Source organism: Oncorhynchus clarkii, chromosome 9, assembly GCF_045791955.1.
Source record: "Oncorhynchus clarkii lewisi isolate Uvic-CL-2024 chromosome 9, UVic_Ocla_1.0, whole genome shotgun sequence".
In the NCBI taxonomy this organism is placed as follows: domain Eukaryota; kingdom Metazoa; phylum Chordata; class Actinopteri; order Salmoniformes; family Salmonidae; genus Oncorhynchus; species Oncorhynchus clarkii.
The window spans coordinates 71,161,120-71,188,453 of record NC_092155.1 but is presented as its reverse complement, the minus strand read 5'-3'; the positions used below and the strand labels follow the sequence as shown (position 1 = coordinate 71,188,453).

At 43.0% G+C, this 27,334-nt stretch overlaps 1 protein-coding gene across 1 annotated transcript; it reads right to left on the bottom strand.

Moving 5' to 3' along the window:
• Positions 1-321: 321 nt before the first annotated feature.
• On the bottom strand, positions 322-3,992 carry LOC139416912 (tumor necrosis factor receptor superfamily member 14-like). The gene is made up of 6 exons (XM_071166092.1): positions 3,963-3,992; positions 3,598-3,697; positions 3,382-3,507; positions 3,090-3,245; positions 2,769-2,856; positions 322-2,642 (listed from the first exon to the last, which is right to left on the bottom strand). Exons 1-6 carry the CDS (start codon positions 3,990-3,992, stop codon positions 2,444-2,446), a joined length of 699 nt encoding a protein of 232 aa, XP_071022193.1. The 3' UTR covers positions 322-2,443.
• Positions 3,993-27,334: the final 23,342 nt, after the last annotated feature.

Below are 27,334 nucleotides of genomic sequence, written 5' to 3'. Positions count from 1 at the left end.
GTCAGATTTTCCGAAAGGAGGGCAGGGAGGGTATTGTATGCATCCCGGAAGTTGGAGTAACAATGGTCCAGTGTTTTTCCAGCGTGAGAAATTACAGTCGATATGCTGATTGAATTTAGGTAGCGTTTTTGGTTTATGGTATTGGCATGAGGGGGGATATACACTGCTGTGACAATAACCGAAGAGAAATTCTATTGGGAGATAATACGGTCGGCATTTGATTGTGAGATATTCTAGGTCAGGTGAACAAAAGGACTTGAATTCCTGTATGTTCTTACAATTAAACCATGAGTCATTAATATTGAAACATACACCCCCGCCTTTCCTCTTCCCGGAGAAATGTTTATTCCTGTCGGCCGAATACAACAACAGTGAAATTACAGTGAAATGCTGACTTAAAAGCCCGTAACCAACAATGCAGTGTTAAGAAAATACCCACAAAAACAAGTATGAGATAAGAATAACAAAAAATTAAAGAGCAGCAGTAAATAACAATAGCGGGGCTATATACAGTGGGTACCGGTACAGAGTCAATGTGCGGGGGCACCAATAATTGAGGTAATATGTACATGTAGGAAGAGTTATTAAAGTGACTATGCATAGATAATAAGAGAGTAGCAGAAGCGTCCCGGAGTGGGGTGGGGTGCGGGTGCGGGTGCGGGGGGGGGGGGGGGGGGGGGCAAATGCAAATAGTTTGGTAACCATTAGATTAGCTGTTCAGGAGTCTTATGGCTTGGGGTAGAAGCTGTTTAGGAGCCTCTTGGACCTAGACTTGGTGCTCCGGTACCGCTTTCCGTGCGGTATCAGAGAGAACAGTCTATGACTAGAGAGAACAGTCTATGACTAGTGTGGTAGGAGTCTTTGACAATTTTTAGGGCCTTCCTCTGACACCGCCTGGTATAGAGGTCCTGGATGGCAGGAAGCTTGGCCCCAGTGATGTACTGGGGCGTACGCACTACCCTCTGTAGTGCCTTGCGGTCGGAGGCCGAGCGGTTGCCATAGCAGGCAGTGATGTAACCCGTCAGGATGCTCTTGGTGGTGCAGCTGTAAAACCTTTTGAGGATCTGAGGACCCATGCCAAGTCTTTTCAGTCTCCTGAGGGGGAATAGGTTTTGTCTTGACCTCTTCACGACTGTCTTGGTGTGCTTGGACCATGTTAGTTTGTTGGTGATGTGGACACCAAGGAACGTGAAGCTCTCAACCTGCTCCACTACTAAACTTCAATAAGAGAACCTGAAAGTGGTTGAGTCAAGCGAAGCGAGTCATAATAACCTCCCAACTTGCCCTATATTCTGACAGATTCCAAATAATAACATGGGATAACCAGAACGGATACGCCTGTATCAGCCATTCCCATAGTAATGCTAGTTTACCTATGAAATATGCCCATGAACATTTGGAAGCTTTAGAACATTGCATAAAATACTGAATGTTTGTTTGTTTTAGAAAATCATTGATGACCGTTCAAAGTTCTACAAGAACTGCCGCAGAAAGGAAAGAGAATCCCCCCTGTTACTCTCAGTGATGTACAGGGAGCTGGGGGAGTATAAGCAGCAGCTCCAACACCACAGAAGAAGATCTAATGTCACACACAAGTGGAGGAACTCCTGACAGCTGAAACTGGAAGGGATATTTTTGAAGTGGGCATCCTCCATGCATTTCAAATAATAAACACTTACGGCAATTGGACATACTGTTGTAATCGCCAATCAGAATGCTACAACCAAACAGACTGACCTGCCTATTTAATCTCACCTCCAGGGTTAACCTAGAACAGAGTAAAGTCCTTGAGTGTGGCTGTAACTGTTACACTTGCACGCCATCTCATGGAATGACATGTCAATTAATTTAGGCTACTGCTGGAATGAATTCACTAGTGGCCTAGGTCTTTTTTTAAATTGAGCAACACATTTTTATTTGTCAAACAGCAAAAAATAATGCACACTTTTGTATTGGTCACATGCGCCGAATACAACCTAACCAACAATGCAGTTCAAGAAATAGTTAAGAAAATATTCACTGAATATAATTTTTTAAATAAAAAGTAACAATAAAATAACAATAATTATTTTCTTTATTGAGCTAGGGAAGTCAGTAAAGAACAAATTATTATATTCAATGACAGCCTAAATTCTATCAGCCTTGTTCAGGGGCAGAACGACAGATTTGTACCTTGTCAGCTCGGGGACTTGAACTTTGAACCTTTTGGTTACTAGTCCAATGCTCTAACCACTAGGCTACGCTGCCACCCCAATATATGCAGGGGGTACCAGTACCAAGTCGATGTGTGGGGGTACAGGTTATTCGAGGTAATTTGTACATGTAGGTAGGGGTAAAGTGACTATGCATAGATAATAAACAAAGAGTAGCAGCAGTGTAAAAACAAAGGGGGGGGGGGGATGTAAATAGTCCGGGTGGCAATTTCATTAATTGTTCAGCAGTCTTAACAGCAGAAGCTGTTAAGGTTCCTTCTGGACCTTCTTCTGACCATTATTAAAAAGAAAGCCCCTCCAGCTAATATAATGACAACTGCCAAGGCACCAATTCTGCTTCTAGCTGTGGAATGGGATAGTAGTGATCCACACTCTGAATCCGACCAATGAGTTCCTGGTTTAATTTCCTGAAGTCCCAACGATTCACATCTATAAACAGATCAATACTGGCCATGAATGATTAATTTATAACTTGGTGATACATCTTTCAGTTTTAGATTTGTGTTCGGTAAATTTGTATTTAGGGTAAAAACTATTTGTGTAAGCCACACTTACCCAGTGTGTGACTGGCAGGCTGTTAATGATCCATCTGAATAGGTGTCACCGGTACAGTCAGAACACACAGTATCTGTAGATGTTGTTCCTGCACAAATGGAGGTTTAAAATATAAGTTTAAATAAAAATATATAAAAATTGTCTTCCCAAAACAAACTTGTGACCATCGTACTTAAACTTTCCCCATGTACTAATCTTGACTCTGGATTTTAATTGTCTAATGATTTCAATCAAACAATCAGCTACTTTTAATTCAGTAGAATAACTTGGCACACTAGAAATCATGACAAAATCATGTTGAATACTTGAAAGGAGACCAACCTGTGTGATGGATGTATTGACCAGGTTTACAGCTTCTGTGTTTCTGGGCTATTTTACAACCATTTTTGTTTGAGAACCAACAAAAGAACCCCTCCTGTGGCTCACAAAAATCATCTGATTGTGATGTGCATGGCTGTTTCACCCTCAAACCCAAATCTATGGAGAACACATTTCATTCAATATCTTAAGCAAACATATTAAGCCAGTCAAATGTCAATCCTAAATCACATCTGACAGCCTGTAGCACATGACGTCAGTATTAATGTCTGGCTGTTATAAATGTAGAACTCACCTGAATCACAGCTGGAACATGGTGCACATTTCACGAGCCTATTGGGCTCATCAAGGAATGTAAAAGCAACACAGGACACACAGGAGGTAGTGGTGAATTTTGTACAATGCTTATGTACACGATTTCCTGGGGAAGAGAGAATCACAATGTCATGTTTTTCTATTGGTGTTGATCATTTATGAACCTCTGGTGATGATGTAACGACAGGTTCCTCACCTGGTGAACACATGGGACAACATTCCTCCCCTATTCTGTACTCAGCTCTACCACATGCAATACAGGATCCAATGCTTCCAAGCACCAATATAATAGTTCTCTGGAAATAGAAAACGTTTCAACAAATTACCAAAATCAAAACTGATGTGTATTTATAAAACGTACAGAACTAGTTAGCACAATTCTAACCTATATAATCTAATTTCAAACATAATATAATTATGTAGGACCAGGTGGAGCTTCCGTCAGTGAGGTGGCACCCCCCATGGTGTGTAAGAATTGAGCATACTGTGTAGTGCCAGGAATTTATGCTGTGTGAAACATGCCAAGCCACAAAATGTGCAAAACAGAAATGTTTCACTTACAGTCCATATCAAGCTTTCAAACTGTTCCATGGTTCCTCAATCCTCACCAAGTCACTGGAAAACACACACAACGGATTTGTTAAATTCTTAAGAGTTACGGAGTATGATGAACTGACCTGAAGACTTAATCAAAACTAATTGGAATATTAGTGGATCTATGAGTGCTTAACAGAAATTGTCAAAAAGTTCTAGTAAAATAGACATGCGAGGTGGATAAACTGGTTAACAAGAATAATAGATTGTGCCTCATCAAAAACTCTGTTTGCAAGTTAAAACTGGTGTCTGGCAGATTTATAAAATACCCTTATTTAATTATTACCTGGACAGCTGGACAACTAGAATACTCACCATGTGCTACCAGGTTCATGGAAAAAAGGGAACTCAAATAAAAATCTCCAAGTTTAAAATTAATATGAACTCCAGCACACTCGCAATCTTGATGCTTCCAACAATTGAATGGATCACAATGTTATTGATGTATTGATCCACTCAGTTGTTGGAAGCATCAAGATTTCCAGTGTGTTGGAGTTTTTCTTGATTGAAAACAACCATAGAAAAATATTTTTTCACTAACGATATGAAGTTGAATTTGAGACTGAACAAAGCAGGTGTCACTGTCCTCTATTCTAACCCTTGAACACAGTACTGCCTGCTACTTCTCTCTTCTCTATGATAGTGGCACATAGCATGTGAATATCCATGTATAGTATGAGTGGGTTTACATGAAGGGGAGTCCTGCTTTATCCATCCTATCAAATTAGTCATTTCTCGAAGAAGGGTAATGGAGGACACACGTTTAAGAAGTTTAGCCTATTTGTGAAGGCTTAGATATTCTACACTAGAGAGTTCCTTTGGTAACTATGGAGCGATGTCAGTTCCAACAGAGATTGTATTTGAATTGCAGAATTTAGAATGTGTAATAGGATAATGAATTATTTGTAATGCACAAATTGAATCATTGTATTAATAAATTTATCACTACTGGTTGTGTTTATGCCACGCTAATACATTTTTACTGTTCAATTACATGTCGTTACTATAAAACCCACAAGAGATCTGCTAAAGCAGTCATTTGGACTGCTCCTGAATTTTAAAAAAATGTAACACTACCATTTTTTAATACACATTTTTTATTACTCTGCCATTTTTTAAATCGTGCCCCACTATGCAGAGGCTGGTACTCTTGCATTAGTTTAATTTTAATTCAGATTTGTATGATTAAACAAGTGACAATAATTTTGAGAAACAAAAACGTTATTATTGAAATGAAATTGTTCCATGAAAATGGGCATTTATAAATAATCATAACTGGCATCGATAGAAAAGGTAAATAAATTGTAAACTTCTCCAAACTTGAAACTCAACAGCTGCCTATGGTCTGTATTATAACACCCATTAACAACATTTGCAAGCGGTCCGCCTATAAAAATCAAATGCCCATGCATGAAGCATGAAGCAATGTCCTACAATGGGAGCAGGCAAAAAATAACTACGAAAGCCTACAACCAGGCCTACAGCCAAGTCAGGGCTGCTCACATTCACAATAGTACTTTGTCCGTTTTCTTGTTACAAACAAGCAAGCTTTTAAATATTTTTGTTAAAAAAATGACTTGGCCAAAGTTTTCCATTTTTCAAGAACAGGGAAAAAAATCGATGGAGTTCAGCAGCGCACTTCCTAATCAGAATGCAGTTGAGTCACCAGAGGCAGAACAGACATGGAATAAAATGGAGAGAACAGCCTTGTAAAATTACAAATACAGTCATTCATCAAGATTAAGATGTCATAATCTTTTCAGTTACGGCACGGTACATGTTAAGTAGGCTATTTCTACATATACACACATAATCTATGTCTTACCCCGTCTTGGTTCGCAGTTGAACTATTTTACTTTCACTCTGACTTTCCAGATAAAGTTTGCGAAAAGTGGGAGGCAACCTACTGATAATCCACTATACAGTTTAAATGGATAATCCACCCCAGAAATAAAAATCAATTTGGTAAAAGCCTATATTTTATCAGTGGGTAAAATACATTTCCCCCCATTAATTAACTTCAAAGCGGTCTGCCTAGGAAAATCATGAAATCGTGTAGGAACGCATCATAGCCACAGTATATAATTATTGTCACTTGAGATGGTGTGTAATCCTCTAACACATTTCATAACGCTTTTAAAACAATGTCCTACACTTCAAATTGCCAAACCAGCCAATAGATGGATGCTATGGCCATACTGCGTTTATCGTCATACAAGTACTTGGGAGTATGGCTAGACGTACACTGTCCTCTCAGCACATCAAAACTGCAGGTTAAGGTTAAATCTAGACTTGGTTTCCTCCAGCTCCTCTTTCAACACAGCTGCCCTATTAACCTCTTTGAACTAACGTTCCTGGTTCAGATGACCATCCAGTTTTTGACCCAAGTTTCAGCTAGATTACGTAAGTGCCCCAGACGGCAAAACCAAGATGATGCATTTATAGATCTCCTTATATGGCTGTGAGGTAGCCTACACTTTCTGGGTGTTAGCAGCATTGTGACGTATTTGTAGGCATATCATTCGGCCATCAGATTTGCCACCAATTCCACGAAGGATATATCATTGAAGAGATATGTGGAAAAACACTTAGGATTGATTCTAAACCACGTTTGCCATGTTTCACATACACTTTTGAGGGCTGAATTTTCGTTTTTTTTTTTTTTTTTTTTTTTTTTTTTTGGTAGCCAAATGTGATGTACAAAACGGAGCTTCTGTCTTTTTGGAAAAACGGAGCATCTGCTATCTCTGTCTCCTCATAAAACATCAGAAGTTCTTCAAAGGTAAGTTATTTTATTTGAAGGCTTTACTTGTTTTTGTGATAGTTGCCTGCTAAATGCTAACGCTAATGCTAACGCTAATGCTAACGCTAAATGCTACGCTAGCTAGCTACTGTTACACAAATGATTGTTTTCCTATGGTTGAAAAGCATATTTTGAAAATCTGAGATGACAGTGTTGTTAACAAAAGGCTTAAACCTCACTCCCGTTATGGTAATGAGCCTATAAATAGAATCCCGGATCCGGGTTTGGTCGTCGCAACAGGTTAAACCTCACTCCCCCCTATCTGAGATATCTACTGCAGCCCTCATCCTCCACATACAACACCCGTTCTGCCAGTCACATTCTGTTAAAGGTCCCTAAAGCACACACATCCCTGGGTCGCTCCTCTTTTCAGTTCGCTGCAGCTCGCGACTGGAACGAGCTGCAAAAAACACTCAAACTGGACCGTTTTATTTCCGTCTCTTCATTCAAAGAATCATGGACACTCTTACTGACAGTTGTGGCTGCTTCGTGTGATGTATTGTTGTCTACCTTCTTGCCCTTGTGCTGTTGTCTGTGCCCAATAATGTTTGTACCATGTTTTGTGCTGCTGCCATGTTGTGTTACTACCATGCTGTGTTTTTATGTGTTGCTGCAATGCTATGTTGTTATCTTAGGTCTTTCTATATGTAGTGTTGTGGTGTCTCTCTTGTCGTGATGTGTGTTTTGTCTTATATGATATATATATTTATCCCAGCCCCTGTCCCCGCAGAACTGACTTGGCTATATATATATTTATCCCAGCCCCTGTCCCCGCAGAACTGACTTGGCTATATATATATTTATCCCAGCCCCTGTCCCCGCAGAACTGACTTGGCTATATATATATTTATCCCAGCCCCTGTCCCCGCAGAACTGACTTGGCTATATATATATGTGTATATATGTATATATATGTGTAACCTTTATTTAACCTTTATTTAACTAGCCAAGTCAGTACTAAATTAGTACACTGATTAGATTATAGCATTCATTTATATAAATAAATGACAAAGTGAGCACATCTAAATGAATGCTATAATCTAAACAGTGTACTAATTTATTAACCTCCATTTCTCCTTCAAGTACCATGTCACAATGCGCTGTGTCAGTAGGATAACCAAACAGACTTCAAGCTACAATTTGATTTAAATACCAAAGGTCATCAAAAGGGATGTTTATTCCGAGTGGATATTAGCCCCATTGTGAATCCATATTAAATGTATGTTTTCTTAAAAGAACATTTAACCTGCAATTTAATTTGACGAATTAGTTTCTGTAATCCCCACTGTTTTCATGTAATTGTAACTCTACTTTTATTGCATAAAAATACCCAAATACAAACAATAATGCTGCAGTGAAGAAGTGAGGCATAAGGACTGTTCTTAGCATGATGCAGAGCATGTTCATTCATTCTGATTGTGTCCCTCAAAAGCCATTGTTTAGATGTACATACTTTTAGAGGATCTCTGTGGTATGCTAACGCCCATATAAATATAACAGGCTTGAAACCTCTAAACCTGGCAATTAATTCGATTTTACATTTAGCAAATATTCTTAGGATTAATGACCTTGTTGAAGGGCACATCGGCAGAATGTTTTTTTCCTTCCACCTTGTCTGTTTAAGGATTCGAACCAGCGACCTTCGCCACCTAGTCATCTCAGGGATTTGAACCAGCAACCTTTCGGGTTACTGGCCTAACACTCTTATCCCGCTAGGTTACCTGACGCTCCTCTCTCTGACTCACAAACACATACACAAAAATACAAATTGACTCACTAAACAATAATTTACCGGTGCAATAGAAAAAGATACAATTCCTAGTTTTCTTTTTCTAACTATTATTAATTAGAAAACAGCTCCAGCTAATATCATGACAACTGTTTTCTTCTTACCAACCTTATATTTATTTGACATTTTCTTCATTGGGGGAGGGGGCGGAGGGGGTTACAGGTACAATATTTAAATTCATATAAAATGATATTCCATAATGTATATACATACATTTTACCCACGGTCTGCCACTCAGAAGAAAACAAACTAAAAGAAGAGTAAAGAACCCCAACCTCACATCCATTCCTCCAACCCCACCCAGCTAACATGTCTCCAACCCAACCTCCCATCCATTCCTCCAACCCCACCCAGCTAACATGTCTCCAACCCAACCTCCCATCCATTCCTCCAACCCCACCCAGCTAACATGTCTCCACCCTAACCTCCCATCCCATTCCCCCAACCCCACACAGCTAACATGTCTCCACCCTAACCTCCCATCCCATTCCCCCAACCCCACACAGCTAACATGTCTCCACCCTAACCTCCCATCCCATTCCCCCAACCCCACACAGCTAACATGACTCCACCCCAACCTCCCATCCCATTCCTCCAACCCCACCCAGCTAACATGTCTCCACCCTAACCTCCCATCCCATTCCCCCAACCCCACCCAGCTAACATGTCTCCACCCTAACCTCCCATCCCATTCCCCCAACCCCACATGTCTCCACCCTAACTTCCCATCCCATTCCCTAAACCCCACATGTCTCCACCCTAACCTCCCATCCCATTCCTCCAACCCCACATGTCTCCACCCCAACCTCCCATCCCATTCCTCCAACCCCACCCAGCTAACATGTCTCCACCCTAACCTCCCATCCCATTCCCCCAACCCCACATGTCTCCACCCTAACCTCCCATCCCATTCCCCCAACCCCACCCAGCTAACATGACTCCACCGTAACCTACCATCCCATTCCCCCAACCCCAACCAGCTAACATGTCTCCACCCTAACCTCCCATCCCATGTCTCCACCCTAACCTCCACATGTCTCCACCCTAACCTCCCATCCCATTCCTCCAACCCCACATGTCTCCACCCTAACCTCCCATCCCATTCCCCTAACCCCACCCAGCTAACATGTCTCCACCCTAACCTCCCATCCCATTCCCCCAACCTCACATGTCTCCACCCTAACCTCCCATCCCATTCCCCCAACCCCACCCAGCTAACATGTCTCCACCCTAACCTCCCATCCCATTCCCCCAACCCCAACCAGCTAACATGTCTCCACCCTAACCTCCCATCCCATTCCCCCAACCCCACCCAGCTAACATATCTCCAACCTAACCTTCCATCCCATTCCCCCAACCCCAACCAGCTAACATGTCTCCACCCTAACCTCCCATTCCATTCCCCCAACCCCAACCAGCTAACATGTTTCCACCCTAACCTCCCATCCCATTCCCCCAACCCCACATGTCTCCATCCTAACCTCCCATCCCATTCCCCCTACCCCACCCAGCTAACATGACTCCACCCTAACCTCCCATCCCATTCCCCCAACCCCACATGTCTCCACCCTAACCTCCCATCCCATTCCCCCAACCCCACATGTCTCCATCCTAACCTCCCATCCCATTCCCCCAACCCCACCCAGCTAACATGTCTCCACCCTAACCTCCCATCCCATTCCTCCAACCCCACCCAGCTAACATGTCTCCACCCTAACCTCCCATCCCATTCCCCCAACCCACCCAGCTAACATGTCTCCACCCTAACCTCCCATCCCATTCCCCCAACCCCACCCAGCTAACATGTCTCCACCCTAACCTCCCATCCCATTCCCCCAACCCCACCCAGCTAACATGTCGCCACCCTAACCTCCCATCCCATTCCCCCAACCCCACCCAGCTAACATGTCTCCACCCTAACCTCCCATCCCATTCCTCCAACCCCACCCAGCTAACATGTCTCCAACCTAACCTCCCATCCATTCCTCCAACCCCACCCAGCTAACATGTCTCCCCCCTAACCTCCCATCCCATTCCCCCAACCCCAACCAGCTAACATGTCTCCACCCTAACCTCCCATCCCATTCCCCCAACCCCACCCAGCTAACATGTCTCCACCCTAACCTCCCATCCCATTCCCCCAACCCCACCCAGCTAACATGTCTCCACCCTAACCTCCCATCCCATTCCTCCAACCCAACCCAGCTAACATGTCTCCACCCTAACCTCCCATCCCATTCCTCCAACCCCACCCAGCTAACATGTCTCCACCCTAACCTCCCATCCCATTCCCCCAACCCCACCCAGCTAACATGTCTCCACCCTAACCTCCCATCCCATTCCCCCAACCCCACCCAGCTAACATGTCTCCACCCTAACCTCCCATCCCATTCCTCCAACCCCAACCAGCTAACATGTCTCCACCCTAACCTCCCATCCATTCCTCCAACCCCACCCAGCTAACATGTCTCCACCCTAACCTCCCATCCCATTCCCCCAACCCCAACCAGCTAACATGTCTCCACCCTAACCTCCCATCCCATTCCCCCAACCCCACCCAGCTAACATGTCTCCACCCTAACCTCCCATCCCATTCCCCCAACCCCACCCAGCTAACATGTCTCCACCCTAACCTCCCATCCCATTCCTCCAACCCCACCCAGCTAACATGTCTCCACCCTAACCTCCCATCCATTCCTCCAACCCCACCCAGCTAACATGTCTCCACCCTAACCTCCCATCCCATTCCCCCAACCCCACCCAGCTAACATGTCTCCACCCTAACCTCCCACCCCATTCCTCCAACCCCACCCAGCTAACATGTCTCCATCCTAACCTCCCATCCATTCCTCCAACCCCACCCAGCTAACATGTCTCCACCCTAACCTCCTATCCCATTACCCCAACCCCAACCAGCTAACATGTCTCCACCCCAACCTCCCATCCCATTCCCCCAACCCCACCCAGCTAACATGTCTCCACCCTAACCTCCCATCCCATTCCCCCAACCCCAACCAGCTAACATGTCTCCACCCTAACCTCCCATCCCATTCCGCCAACCCCAACCAGCTAACATGTCTCCACCCTAACCTCCCATCCCATTCCCCCAACCCCAACCAGCTAACATGTCTCCACCCTAACCTCCCATCCCAATCCCCCAACCCCAACCAGCTATCATGTCTCCACCCTAACCTCCCATCCCATTCCCCCAACCCCAACCAGCTAACATGTCTCCACCCTAACCTCCCATCCCATTCCCCCAACTCCAACCAGCTAACATATCTCCACCCTAACCTCCCATCCCATTCCCCCAACCCCAACCAGCTAACATGTCTCCACCCTAACCTCCCATCCCATTCCCCCAACCCCAACCAGCTAACATGTCTTCACCCCCAACCTCCCCCAACCCCACCCAGCCAACATGTCTCCACCCCCAACCTCCCATCCCATTCCCCCAACCAGCTAACATGTCTCCACCCCCAACCTCCCATCCCATTCTCCCAACCAGCTAACATGTCTCCACCACCAACCTCCCCCTCAGCCAACATGTCTCCACCACCAACCTCCCCCTCAGCCAACATGTCTCCACCCCCAACCTCCCATCCCATTCCCCCAACCCCACCCAGCCAACATGTCTCCACCCCCAACCTCCCATCCCATTCCCCCAACCCCACACAGCTAACATGTCTCCACCCCAACCTCCCCCTCAGGCAACATGTCTCCACCTCCAAGCAGACACCGACAGCCCTGAAATAGCATCATGTAAACTGGAAACCACATATCCTGAGGATGCATTTATTGTAGCTGGGGATTTTAACAAGGCTAAACTGAAAACAAGGCTCCCTAAATTTTATCAGCATATCAAATGCGCGACCCGAGCTGGGAAAATTCTGGATCCCTCGCTGTAATGTTGTGTGTGTAGGTGGCAGGGAAGTCAGGCGCAGGAGAATCAAACTTGGTATAAATGGAGTAGTGTAATAGACTTAACAAAACTCCAAAACCAAAGTTGCATAATAAATAAAAGTGGGTACAAGAACCCGTCGCACACCAATACATAATACACGAACACACAAAACAAAGTCTCTGACAAGGACATGATGGGAAACAGAGGGTTAAATACACAACATGTAATTGATAGGATTGGAACCAGGTCTCTCACAGTTGAAGTGTACCTATGATAAAAATTACAGACCTCTACATGCTTTGTAAGTAGGAAAACCTGCAAAATCGGCAGTGTATCAAATACTTGTTCTCCCCACTGTATATCAAGGGTGGACAGCCAACATACATTACTATATTATATTCATTAACTGGGCAGTGTAAGCAATATTTAAGCAGAATATAATTGAGCTATTCTTACTATACAGTACATGTACTACAATACATCAAGTCTACAGACCAGTTCATCTCAATACTTTCAAACTCCTAAGAACAAATCCTGTGAGTTGGTGAGGATTGAGGAACCATGGCACAATGTGAACGCTTTATAAGGACTGTAAGTGAAACATTTCTGATTTGCACATTTTGTGGCTTGGCATGTTTCATGCAACATAAATTCCTGACACTACACAGTACTCTCAATTCATTCACACCAGGGGGCGCCACCACACTCACAAAAGCCTGTTTGAAACAGTCCTACTTAATTAGATATTTGAAATGTGAATACTGGTTAGAATTTTGCTAACTGCCTCTAAGTTTTATGAACAGTTTTTTCAAAAACAAAGGATTTATGTAAATAATGTATTTCCTCTCTGAAATATAAATCAGAGTTATTATTAGCCTACAAGTTCTGTTCATTGTACTGAACCCATTTAGAAAAAACCTGGTGTAGAGATGTACATTTTCACATTTATTGACTGAATTTGCAAATAACCTAGATAATCTTGGGTTTGGTGCCACACCTTTAAAGACAAAATAAAACACCAGGGGGCGCCAACACACTCACAAAAACCTGTTTAAAATGGTCACACATAATTACAATAATTATATTTGAATCCATATTAAATGTATGTTTTCTTGTTTTTAAAGAACATTTAGCCTGCAATTTAATTTGATAATTGTTTCTGTAATCCCCACTGTTTTCATGTACTTGTAACAGTGTAACTTTAGACCGTCCCCTCGCCCATACCCGGGCCCCTCTGCACACATCAACAACAGTCACCCTCGAAGCATCGTTACCCATCGCTCCACAAAAGCCGCAGCCATTGCAGAGCAAGGCACTTACTTCAAGGTCTCAGAGCAAGTGACGTCACCGATTGAAACGCTATTTAGCGCGCCACCGCCGCTAACTAAGCTAGCCGTTTCACTCACCCCCCTTTTGACCTCCTCCTTTTCCGCAGCAACCAGTGATCCGGGTCAACAGCATCAATGTAACAGTATAACTTTAGACCGTCCCCTCGCCCATACCCGGGCGCGAACCAGGGACTCTCTGCACACATCAACAGTCACCCACGAATCATCGTTACCCATCGCTCCACAAAAGCCGCAGCGCAAAGGGAACCACGACTTCAATGTCTCGCCGTCACCGATTGAAACGCTATTTAGCGCACACCACCGCTAACTAGCTAGCTATTTCACATCCGTTACATAACTGTAGTAAAATAAAACAGGAAATACAAACAATAATGCTGCAATGTCGCAGTAAGGCATACACGTTTAGGACTGATCTTAGAATGATGAAATGCATGTTTATTCTCATTCACTCTGATTGGCCCCCTCAAACCACTCTATGACATCAGCATCCATAAAGATAGAACGTGTTTCTTTGAGATAGAATGTTTAAACCTTCTATGTAATAACCATAGAGATATTGTAAACTATATGATTAAAAAAATAACTGTACTATAGACTTTCTCTCATTTGATCTTGGTAAAATGTAAACATAAGTACGGGTCATCTAACATCTAAATTATTATTAACATAGGCGACTTATATTACCGTAGCACGCGTTCCACCAGGTATATCTCACTTGTCACCCCTAAAGCCAATTCCTCTTTTGGCCGCCTCTCCTTCCAGTTCTCTGCTGCCAATGACTGGAACAAACTACAAACATCTCTGAAACTGGAAACACTTATCTCCCTCACTAGCTTTAAGCACCAGCTGTCAGAGCAGCTCACAGATCACTGCACCTGTACATAGCCCATCAATAAATAGCCCAAACAACTACCTCTTCCCCTACTGTATTTATTTATAGATATTTATTTTGCTCCTTTGCACCCCTGTATTTCTACTTTGCACACTCATCTACTGTCAAATCTACCATTCCAGTGTTTTACTTGCTATATTGTATTTACTTCGCCACCATGCCCTATTTATTGCCTTTACCTCCCTTATCTCACCTTATTTGCTCACATTGTATATAGACTTATTTTTGTACTGTATTATTGACTGTATGTTTGTTTATTCCATGTGTAACTCTGTGTCGTTGTATGTGTCACACTGCTTTGCTTTATCTTGGCCAGGTCACAGTTGTAAATGAGAACTTGTTCTCAACTTGCCTACCTGGTTAAATAAAGGTGTTCTCAACTAGCCTACCTGGTTAAAGAAAGGTGAAATAAAAAAATATCACTGCTCTCTACAATAATATGCGACATGAACTTTCTTAACATCCAAAAATACACTTAGTAAACATTTCCTTGATGGTGGTTTATGTAATACTATGTAAGTCTGCTCCTGTGAAGGACTTGCTGGACCCCTCCACACTCCCAGGAAAACCAGGTACCCAGACCTACCAGAGATGTTCTATAATGTTGAAACGGTCTGTAGCGGCATCACAGACTGTCAAACTCAACCTTTCTTGTCTGGTGGGAACCCCACTTTGAATTCAGTTCATAAACTGTGACTTACATTTTTAATTCACATTTATTCACTCTTATTTGATAATAATGCTTTGTTTTACAGTCCGAAATGACCAGGAATCCAGTCAACGGTCAGAGAGAGAAGATCCACCTGCCTTTAGTTAAGCAGATCCTTCTAGATCTACTAGGGGCCATTTAAAGTGTCTACAGGGAGGTTTTCAGACTGGGCCACACCAATCTGTATAACATGATGAACCTTCTCATGTAGTAGGGTCATGTACCATGGTACCTTCCCCCCTGTGTCCTCAGCCATGGTGGTAGAGGTGAAGTTAGACTTGTTCTGATGACCCTCTCTAGCTGCTCCTGGGTCCAAGCAGGCTCAACCTGCCATTTCCTTTTGTGGCGCCATTCACCTGCACGCTTCAGTTACATGCAAGAAACATTCAATACCTTTCACTTTATTCACATATTATTTTATTTTTAACCAAACTGTTTGTTTTACTTCTCCGGCACTAAACAAATGTTTATTTCAATGTTTTGTTTTGACATGTTATTACCTATGGGGATATGCTTTATTAATGGAAATTGGAAGGGTTACATTCATTATCATACATTCAGTAAGCTAGCGACATAAGAAGGCCTGTCACCTTACACTGGAGGAAGGGGGCAGATTTAGGGATGACTTTGGGATGATCTGCTGATGCTCTGGCACAAAGACACTTCTGATTGTTCTCGGTTGTTAGCACAATGTTTGGCTCAGTGGGGTGTGCACCATATTGGAGGTTGACTGTAGTTGTAGTATTGTAATCCCTCTCTTTACAGGAGCAGAACATAGTGATGCTAAGTGAGGACATCACTCATCTGTCAGTTTGAAGAGGTGAAGAAAGACCAAGAGATCTCTGTGCTTCAGGAGGAGCTGACAGAACTGACCATTTGTCATAATGAGGATGTGGCCAGAGGTCAGGTAGGAAGTTTGCACTTCTCTGTACTGTATATTTCAGAGTTCTGTGAGAGTATTGTAGCTTATGTACTGAATAACAAGTTGTGACATGTGTTAATTTGATAAGGTTTGATGGGTATACAGCTATTTACTGATTACCACAGCATTGTTCTAACTTTAAGTGTCATCTATCCCTCTATTCCTGACACTAACTACAGTGTAAAAGAGCTATAACTTTAACATTGCCATCTATCCTTCTACCTTTGAACCATAAAGGTTGACTAACATTTCAACTAAAACAAAATGAAATGAAAAAGAAACAAAAAACAAAGTAAAACCTTGAAACTTCAGTTTAAAAGACTGTTCAAACTAAAACTGACACCAGAACCAACAGAGATCTAGAATTAGAATGTTCAAACTAAAACTGACACCAGAACCAACAGAGATCTAGAATTAGAATGTTCAAACTAAAACTGACACCAGAACCAACAGAGATCTAGAATTAGAATGTTCAAACTAAAACTGACACCAGAACCAACAGAGATCTAGAATTAGAATGTTCAAACTAAAACTGACACCAGAACCAACAGAGATCCAGAATCAGAATGTTCAAACTAAAACTGATACCAGAACCAACATAGATCTAGAATTAGAATGTTCAAACTAAAACTGACACCAGAACCAACAGAGATCTAGAATTAGAATGTTCAAACTAAAACTGACACCAGAACCAACAGAGATCCAGAATTAGACTGTTCAAACTAAAACTGATACCAGAACCAACATAGATCTAGAATTAGAATGTTCAAACTAAAACTGATACCAGAACCAACAGAGATCTAGAATTAGAATGTTCAAACTAAAACTGACACCAGAACCAACAGAGATCTAGAATTAGAATGTTCAAACTAAAACTGACACCAGAACCAACAGAGATCTAGAATTAGAATGTTCAAACTAAAACTGACACCAGAACCAACAGAGATCCAGAATCAGAATGTTCAAACTAAAACTGATACCAGAACCAACATAGATCTAGAATTAGAATGTTCAAACTAAAACTGACACCAGAACCAACAGAGATCCAGAATTAGACTGTTCAAACTAAAACTGATACCAGAACCAACATAGATCTAGAATTAGAATGTTCAAACTAAAACTGATACCAGAACCAACAGAGATCTAGAATTAGAATGTTCAAACTAAAACTGACACCAGAACCAACAGAGATCTAGAATTAGAATGTTCAAACTAAAACTGACACCAGAACCAACAGAGATCCAGAATCAGAATGTTCAAACTAAAACTGATACCAGAACCAACAGAGATCTATAATTAGAATGTTCAAATTAAAACTGATACCAGAACCAACAGAGATCTAGAATTAGAATGTTCAAACTAAAACTGATACCAGAACCAACAGAGATCTAGAATTAGACTGTTCAAACTAAAACTGATACCAGAACCAACAGAGATCTAGAATTAGACTGTTCAAACTAAAACTGATACCAGAACCAACAGAGATCTAGAATTAGAATGTTCAAACTAAAACTGATACCAGAACCAACAGAGATCTAGAATTAGACTGTTCAAACTAAAACTGATACCAGAACCAACAGAGATCTAGAATTAGAATGTTCAAACTAAAACTGATACCAGAACCAACAGAGATCTAGAATTAGAATGTTCAAACTAAAACTGATACCAGAACCAACAGAGATCTAGAATTAGACTGTTCAAACTAAAACTGATACCAGAACCAACAGAGATCCAGAATTAGATTGTTCAAACTAAAACTGATACCAGAACCAACAGAGATCTAGAATTAGACTGTTCAAACAAACTGATACCAGAACCAACAGAGATCCAGAATTAGAATGTTCAAACTAAAACTGATACCAGAACCAACAGAGATCCAGAATTAGAATGTTCAAACTAAAACTGATACCAGAACCAACAGAGATCCAGAATTAGAATGTTCAAACTAAAACTGATACCAGAACCAACAGAGATCTAGAATTAGAATGTTCAAACTAAAACTGATACCAGAACCAACAGAGATCTAGAATTAGAATGTTCAAACTAAAACTGATACCAGAACCAACAGAGATCTAGAATTAGACTGTTCAAATTAAAACTGATACCAGAACCAACAGAGATCTAGAATTAGAATGTTCAAACTAAAACTGATACCAGAACCAACAGAGATCTAGAATTAGATTGTTCAAACTAAAACTGATACCAGAACCAGAGATCTAGAATTAGACTGTTCAAACTAAAACTGATACCAGAACCAACAGAGATCCAGAATTAGAATGTTCAAACTAAAACTGATACCAGAACCAACAGAGATCTAGAATTAGATTGTTCAAACTAAAACTGATACCAGAACCAACAGAGATCTAGAATTAGAATGTTCAAACTAAAACTGATACCAGAACCAACAGAGATCTAGAATTAGACTGTTCAAACAAACTGATACCAGAACCAACAGAGATCTAGAATTAGAATGTTCAAACTAAAACTGACACCAGAACCAACAGAGATCTAGAATTAGACTGTTCAAATTAAAACTGATACCAGAACCAACAGAGATCTAGAATTAGAATGTTCAAACTAAAACTGATACCAGAACCAACAGAGATCCAGAATTAGAATGTTCAAACTAAAACTGAAACCAGAACCAACAGAGCACAACACACATCTAGAATATATATATATAATAATATATTATAAAATATATAATATATATATATATATTATATATATATAATATAAAAACCTGTCAAACTAAAGTGAAACTAATGAAAAGCCACATTTATATAATAAAATAGTGAAAATGCGGCGCTGAAGTAACCTTGGTCACCTCATACTTTTCTGTGTGTTTCTTTGTATTAAAGGTGGAGTTGATAGTGCGTCTAGCAGAGGAGGTCAGGAATCAGAGGGAGCTGGAGAAGGACGTGCAGGAGAAGAGCCAGCATACAGCCAGGATAGAAGAGAAGATCCACAGGCTGAGAGTGGCCAGCTCTGGGTGGGGTCCTGAACATGGAGGGTTCCCAGCCCTGTTGGACAGATAGGAACTCAATCAGAGATAGACACCAAGCCATGCAGAATGAGGTTAACCCTTAGTTAACTTGGTCAGAGTTAGGAATTAATAATTTGTTATCATTTGAAAATGATATACAGGCTGCATGTAATGTTATGTTCATAAATTTGACCTAAAACTAATCTAATCTTGCATGGTGGCCATGTCTGTGTCATGGAATATGGCCACAAGCAGAGATCTTCAGATATACAGATAATGCTCTGGATAGTGAGGAGGAAGACAATCGAGTATCACTTACCGAACAGATGAGAGAAGTGGAGAGAACCAACGAACCACCGATGAGGGAGTTTGAGGAGGCCAGGAATTATCATGTGATCTCTTTTGCTGTGTTCACATGGAGATACAGTATCAAACACAGCTTTAGAGTCTAAACTGGGGGAGGATGAGCCTCAAATCCCAAATCAACCCTTAGCCCTCACCCCCTGAGATCTGAAAGGTTTGGATAGGTGTGAACAATCCGGTCAATTAAAGCTTAAACTCTTATTGTATGTTATCCCAATCAATACTGTACTCTGAAGGTACAGTGAGTTCCTTGTGTAGAACTCTGTCCATAAAGGAAGGAGAGCTGATCACTGCTAAAGGCCAGCAGGATGAGTTGAGACAACAGCAGAGGACAGGTTGGTCAAGCTACAGGCAATGTCCAGGAAGGTAGTGAAGGACAGGTTGGTCCAGCTATAGGCCATGTCCAGGAAGATAGTGAAGGACAGGTTGGTCCAGCTACAAGTCATGTCCAGGAAGATAGTGAAGAACAGGTTGGCCCAGCTACAGGCCATGTCCAGGAAGGTAGTGAAGGACAGGTTGGCCCAGCTAAAGATATTGTCTAGGAAGGTATGAACATGCTTTGAGTGTATAGATTAGACTATATAGCTATCTATGTGAATCAGACCTGGATCAAATATTTGAAATTATATAAATACTTCAGGTGCTCATGATTTAGCTTAACTGACAGGCAGAGTTTACACTTTTGGGACACTTCGGTTGTTTCCATTGTGCCTAGATCGAGCACACCTGAAGTCCTTTCAAATACACTGTGAATGTAGCTTTCTGGGGCCCCCAAGGTGTGCAGCGGTCTAAGGCACTGCATCTCAGTGCTAGAGGTGTCACTACAGAAACCCTCGTTTGAATCCAGGCTGTATCACAACCGGCCGTGATTGGGATTCCGTAGCGCGGTGCACAATTGGCCCAGCGTCATCTGGGTTTGGCCGGTGTAGGCCGTCATTGTAAATAAGAATTTGTTCTTAACTGACTTGCCTAGTTGAATAAAAGGTTAAAAGGTAAAAAAACAAAACAATCTGTGAACATCCTTTACTTTCAGTTCTCTTGTTTACGTGAAGGAGTGAGGGATTGGTGAGAATGCTGGAGGAGGAGAATGGAACTCGTGATCATCATCATCTGATAACTTTGTTCATACTCTGCACTTCCTCTTCATATTTTCACCTTCACAAACTATGATAGGTAAGGTACACTTCCAACTAAGATAAATAGTTTAATGTCCAAGCGAGAAAGTACCAATGTCCCATTTTATAGGTTCCTTAAGATATTGTAAATAGATGAGTATTAAAACTGTCACCTGTTATAAAGCGAAGTGCTCTACATTATATTGTTTAGGCAGAGGTAAGGATATATTTCTAAAAAATGAATATTTTTGAAGCAGGCATCCTCCATGCATTTCAAATAATTAACAAAGCAACTGTACTTTGTTTTATCCAGTTCTTCACTAACAAGATGTACACCCATTACATTCCTTTACTATGTAACACAGAGATTTACAATAGTCTCAAATTTCCATTGTCTTTTTTCTGTAGACAGATTTATTGGTGATGTTGAAGTCATTTTTTTTACAAAATAAAAACTGTTAAACACTTTTTGAGTAAAACCAGTTGATTTATAAAGTACCAGTCTAACTCAATATTTCTGTAGCCTATGGGATACCTTCTAGAGCAGGTATTCCCAAATTGAGGTACACGTACCCCCAGGGGTGCGTATGTGCAATGCTGTCATTTTTTAAATTCACATTTTCAAACAGTACATTAATATTTTCCAAAGGGGCTATGCATTTGGGAGAGTTTTTTTTATCGCCCGAGTAACCTCGTTTCACTGCCAAAAATAAAATTAAACCATCTCGTGTTCAGCGAAGTAACAACACAATGTCAAATACAGGTAGTGTAACGATTGTCGTTGTAGGGAGAAGGAGAGGAGGACCAAAGTGCAGCATGGTACGTATTCATAATACTTTTAATCCAGAATGAATACACGGACAAAAACAACAAAACGATAAATGAACAGTTATAACAGGTGCAACAAACACTAACCAGAAAATAACTAGTGGGAAAACAGGCTGCCCAAGTATGGTTCTCAATCAGAGACAACGATTGCCAGCTGCCTCTGATTGGGAACCATACCAGGCTAAACACATAGAAATAGAAAACCTAGAATACACAACATAAAATGCCCACCCCAACTCACAACCTGACCAAACTAAAACAGAGACATAAAAAAGGAACTAAGGTCAGGACGTGACAGTACCTGCCCCCAAAGGTGCGGACTCCGGCAGCAAAACCTAAACCCATATGGGAGGGTCTGGGTGAGCATCTTGCAAATATACATAGCATCTGTCCGCGGTGGCGGCTCTGGCGCGGGACGTAGACCCCACTCCACCATAGTCTTGGCCCACTTAAGTGGTGCCTTTGGAGCGGTGACCCTCGCCGCCGACCTCGGACTGGGGACCCTTGCAGCGGGCCCCGAATAGACGGGAGACTCCAGCAGCGCCGGACAGGCGGGAGTGAAGGGTGGCTCTGGCAGCTCCTGACTGACGGGCGGCTCTGGCAGCTCCTGACTGACGGGCAGCTCCTGACTGAAGGGCGGCTCTGGCAGCTCCTGACTGACGGGCGGCTCTAGCAGCTCCTGTCTGACGGGCGGCTCTGGCAGCTCCTGTCTGACGGGCGGCTCAGGCAGCTCCTATCTGACGGGCGGCTCTGGCAGCTCCTGTCTGACGGGCGTCTATGGCAGCTTCTGACAGACGGGCGGCTCTGGCAGCTCTTGACAGACGGGCAGCTCCTGACAGACGGGTGGCTCTGGCAGCTCCTTACAGACGGGCGTACCTGGAGAGAGGAGACGGAGAGACAGCCTGGTGCGTGGGACTGCCACAGGACCCACCAGGCTGGGAAGACCTACAGGAGGCCTGGTGTGTGGAGAAGGCACCGGATGGACCGGGCTGTGAGGGAGCACTGGAGCTCTGGTGCGCAGCCTTGGCACCACTCCTCCAGGCTGGATGGCCACTTTAGCCCGGACCTTCCAGAGTGCAGGCACAGGTTGAACCGGGCTGTGGGTGAGCACTGGAGATCTGGTGCATACCACTCGCACCTCTCCCTTAGGCTCAATACCCACATTTGCCAGGCACGGGCGGAGCGCAGACATAGGACGCACTGCACCCTCCCAGCTATAGCGCACCGGGCTATGAGCGCGTACTGGCGACACCGTGCGCTTAACCTTATAACAGGGTGCCTGACCAGTACTGTGCTTCTTCCGGTAAGCACGGGGAGTTGGCTCAGGTCTATCTCCTGACTCCGCCAATCTCCCCGTGTGTCACCCTGCCTCTCGTGCCTGTTGCGCTGCCTTACCTCATATCGCCTCCGCTCAGCTTTCGCTGCCTCCAGTTCTTCCTTGGGTCGGCGATGTTCCCCAGCCTGTGCCCAGGGACATTTAGAAACAAAACATGACAGTTAGAAAAATAAACCACAGGAGTTTAAGTGAGATTAAAGATTACTTTTGAGTAGTAAAAGCAACAGATACCATTAATAAGAAGGGGCTAGAAGCATCTTATATGGTGACCTACTGAGTGGCTAGGACAGGCAAGCCCCATACTATTGTGGAGGACTTAATTCTTCCTGCTGCCACGGATATGGCTGGGACAATGCTGGGGGAAAAGGCCAAAAAAACTATACAGACAATGCCTTCATCAAACAACACTGTTTCACAACGCATCCGTGACATGGCAGGAGATGTTTTGAAACAATTACTGCTTTGCATACAAGCCAGGGAATTACATGCGTTACAGCTGGATGAGTCAACAGACATGGCGGGCCTGGCACAGCTCCTGGTATATGTCCGTTACATTTATGAGGGGTGAATTAAATCAAAAAATGTAACACTATGATCAGAGTACTTTTTAAACTCTGTAGAGTGGGACCATATGTTTTCCGGGGCAGTATTACAATGAACTCTAAGTGTTGATTTAACACTGCAAAATGTATTGTGCAGAGCGCACGTGCCAGAATGGGCACATTCTCTATAGGCTACAAGATTATGCCGGAGAAGAAGGTAGACGTTTTATGTTCCTCCAACCAATTGTGCTTTTTGTTTGTTTATTTGCATTGTTTGTAATTCATTTTTTTACTCATTATGTTGCCGCTACCATCTCTTATGCCTGAAAATAACTTCTAGACATCAGGACTGCAACTACTCACCACGGACTAGCATAATCCTTCTTTTCCTTTCACGACTCTGACCAGCACGATGCTAAGGATATACTGCTTTCTCGGGAAGAGGAGGCGGAGAAAGATGTCCCAAAGAGCGGGCTGCCTGCTGAGAATTCGTAGGCGATCAAATAAACCACCACTTCAATCCATTCTGCTCTTAAACGTGCAAGCTTTTGAGAATAAAATCGACGAGCTACGCAGAAGATTACACTACCAACGAGACATTAAAAACTGTAACATTTTATGCTTCACAGAGTCGTGGCTGAACAACGACAATATCAACATACAGCTGGCTGGTTATACACTGTACCAGCAGGATAGAACAGCGGCGTCTGGTAAGACAAGGGGAGGCGGGCTATGTATTTTTGCAAATAACAGCTGGTGCACAATATTTAAGGAAGTCTTGAATTATTGCTTGCAAGAGGTAGACTTTCTCATTATAAGCTGTAGACCACACTATCTACCTATAGAGTTTTCACCTGTATTTTTCGTAGCTGTGTACATACCACCACAGTCAGAGGCTGGCACTAAGACAACATTAAATGAGCAATATTCCACCATAAGCAAACAAGAAAACGCTAACCCAGAGGCTGTGCTCCTAGTAACCGGGAACATTAATGCATGGAAACTTAAATCCTTTTTACCAAATTTCTATTAGCATGACAAATGTGCAACCAGAGGAAAAGAAAACGCTGGACCACCTATACTCCACACATAGCTCTCACTCACTCTCAATTTGGCAAATCTGACCATAATTATATCCTCCTGATTCCTGCTTACAAGCAAAAATTAAAGCAGGCAGCACCAGTGACCAGATCAATAAAAAAGTGGTCACATGAAGCAGATGCTAAGCTACAGGAATGTTTTGCTAGTACAGACTGGAATACATTTTCCGTTATTCCTCAATTGACATTGAGGAGTACATCACATCAGGTATGAGCTTCATCAATAAGTGCATCGATGACGTCGTCCCCACAGTGACCGTACGTACATACCCCAACCAGAAGCCATTGATTACAGGCAGCGTCGAAACTGAGCTAAAGGCTAGAGCTGCTGCATTCAAGGAGCGGGACTCTAACCCGAAAGCTCATAAGGAATCGTTCTACGCCAACCAACGAACCACCAAAAAGGCAAAGCGTCAATACAGGACTAAGATCAAATTGTACTACACCAGTTCTGATGCTCGTCGGATGTGGCAGGGCTTGCAAACCATTACAGACTACAAAGGGAAGCAAAGCCGAGAGCTGCCCAGTGACACGAGCCTACCAAACGAGCTAAACCACTTATATGATGGTTTCGGGGCAAATAACACTGAAACATGCACGAGAGCACCAGCTGTTCTGGACGACTGTGTGATCACGCTCTCCGCAGCCAATCTGAGTAAGACCTTTAAACAGGTCAACATTCACAATGCCGCAGGGCCAGACGGATTACCAGGACGTGTACTGCGAGCATGAGCTGACCAACTGGCAAGTGTCTTCACTGACATTTTCAACCTCTCCCTGTCCGAGTCTGTAATACCAACATGTTTTAAGCAGACCATCATTGTGCCTGTGCCCAAGAACACGAAGGTAACCTACCTAAATGACTCCCAACCAATGGCACTCACGTCTGTAGCAATGAAGTGCTTTGAAAGGTTGGTCATGGCTCACATTAACAGCTTCATCCCAGAAACCATAGACCCACTCCTATTTGCATACTGCCCCAAAAGATTCAAAGATGATGTAATCTCTATTTCCCTCCACATTGCCCTTTCACACCTGGACAAAAGGAACACCCATGTGAGAATGCTATTCATTGACTACAGCTCAGCTTTCAACACCATTGTGCCCTCAAAGCTCATCAATAAGGTAAGGTCCCTGGGACTAAACAGCTCCCTCTGGACTTTCTGACGTGCCGTCCGCGAGGTTGTGAGGGTAGGATTGCCACGCTGATCCTCAACACAGGGGCCCCTCAGGGGTACGTGCTCAGCCCACTCCTGTTCTCCCTGTTCACTCATGCCTGCATGGCCAGGCACGACTCCAACACCATCATTTAATTTGCCGATGACACAACAGTGGTAGGTCTGAACACCGACAACGACGAGACAGCCTATGGGGAGGAGGTCAGAGACCTGGCCGTGTAGTGCCAGGATAACAACCTATCCCTCAACATGACCAAGACAAAGGAGATGATTGTGAACTACAGGAAAAAGAGGACCGAGCACGCCCCGATTCTCGTCGACAGGGTGAGTGGAATGGAGCAGGTTGAGAGCTTCAAGTTCCTTGGTATCCACATCACCAACAAACTATAATGGTCCAAGCACACCAAGACAGTCATGAAGAGGGCACGACAAAACATATTCCCCCTCAGGAGACTGAAAAGGTTTGGCTTGGGTCCTCAGATCCTCAAAAGGTTCTACAGTTGCACCATTGAGATAATCCTGACTGGCTGCATCACTGCCTGGTAAGGCAATTGCTCGGCCTCCAATAGTCAAAGACTCCAGCCATCCTAGTCATAGACTGTTATCACTGCTACAGCATGGCAAGCGGTACCGGAGGGCCAAGTCTAGTTCCAAGAGGCTTCTCAACAGTTTTTACCCCCAAGCCATAAGACTCCTAAACAAGTAATCAAATGCCTACCCGGACTATTTGTATTGTCCCCCCTCCCCCACAACCCCTCTTTTACACTGCTGCTACTCTCTGTTCATCATATATGCATAGCCACTTTAACCATACCTACATGTACATACTACCTCAATTAGCCCGACTAACCGTTCCTGTATATAGCCTCGCTACTGTTATTTTTCACTGTCTTTTTACTGTTGTATCTATTTCTTTACTTATCTATTGTTCACCTAATACCTATTTTTTTACATAAAACTCACACTGTTGGTTAGGGCCTGTAAGTAAGCATTTCACTCTAAGGTCTGTATTCGGCACACGTGACAAAGAAACTTAGATTTGATGTGACTCTGGCGGAACCCCCAAAAAATATGAAGGGAAGCCTGTTTGGATTTGGCCTTCGGTGGATAGCTAGTTAAAATCAGCCCTTTCCTAAATTAGTCATGGATGGAGATAAGGATTTAGACTTGTGGTTTTACCTAATTCTCTGTAATGGCCAATGATTATAACTGTGATTCTGATCCAACCATTAATTCATTCATTCTTTCTCTGGCCTGAGAGGATGGAAGATGTGGCAGGCTATACCCACCTAGCAAAATGTAGTTGAAAAGACGACTATGCCCGACGTCCAATCTCCGTTTGGTTTTGGTTGAAAGTTTCAACGACTTGAAAACAACTTAATTTCAACGTACTTGCAGCCTATACACATGAACGCAGTATAACAATTTTTGGTCTATGGACATTTTATTAACATCACACATCACTCCAGTATTTACACACAGTATTTCTGTACAACATTAGTGCTAATTGTCTTTATTCCACT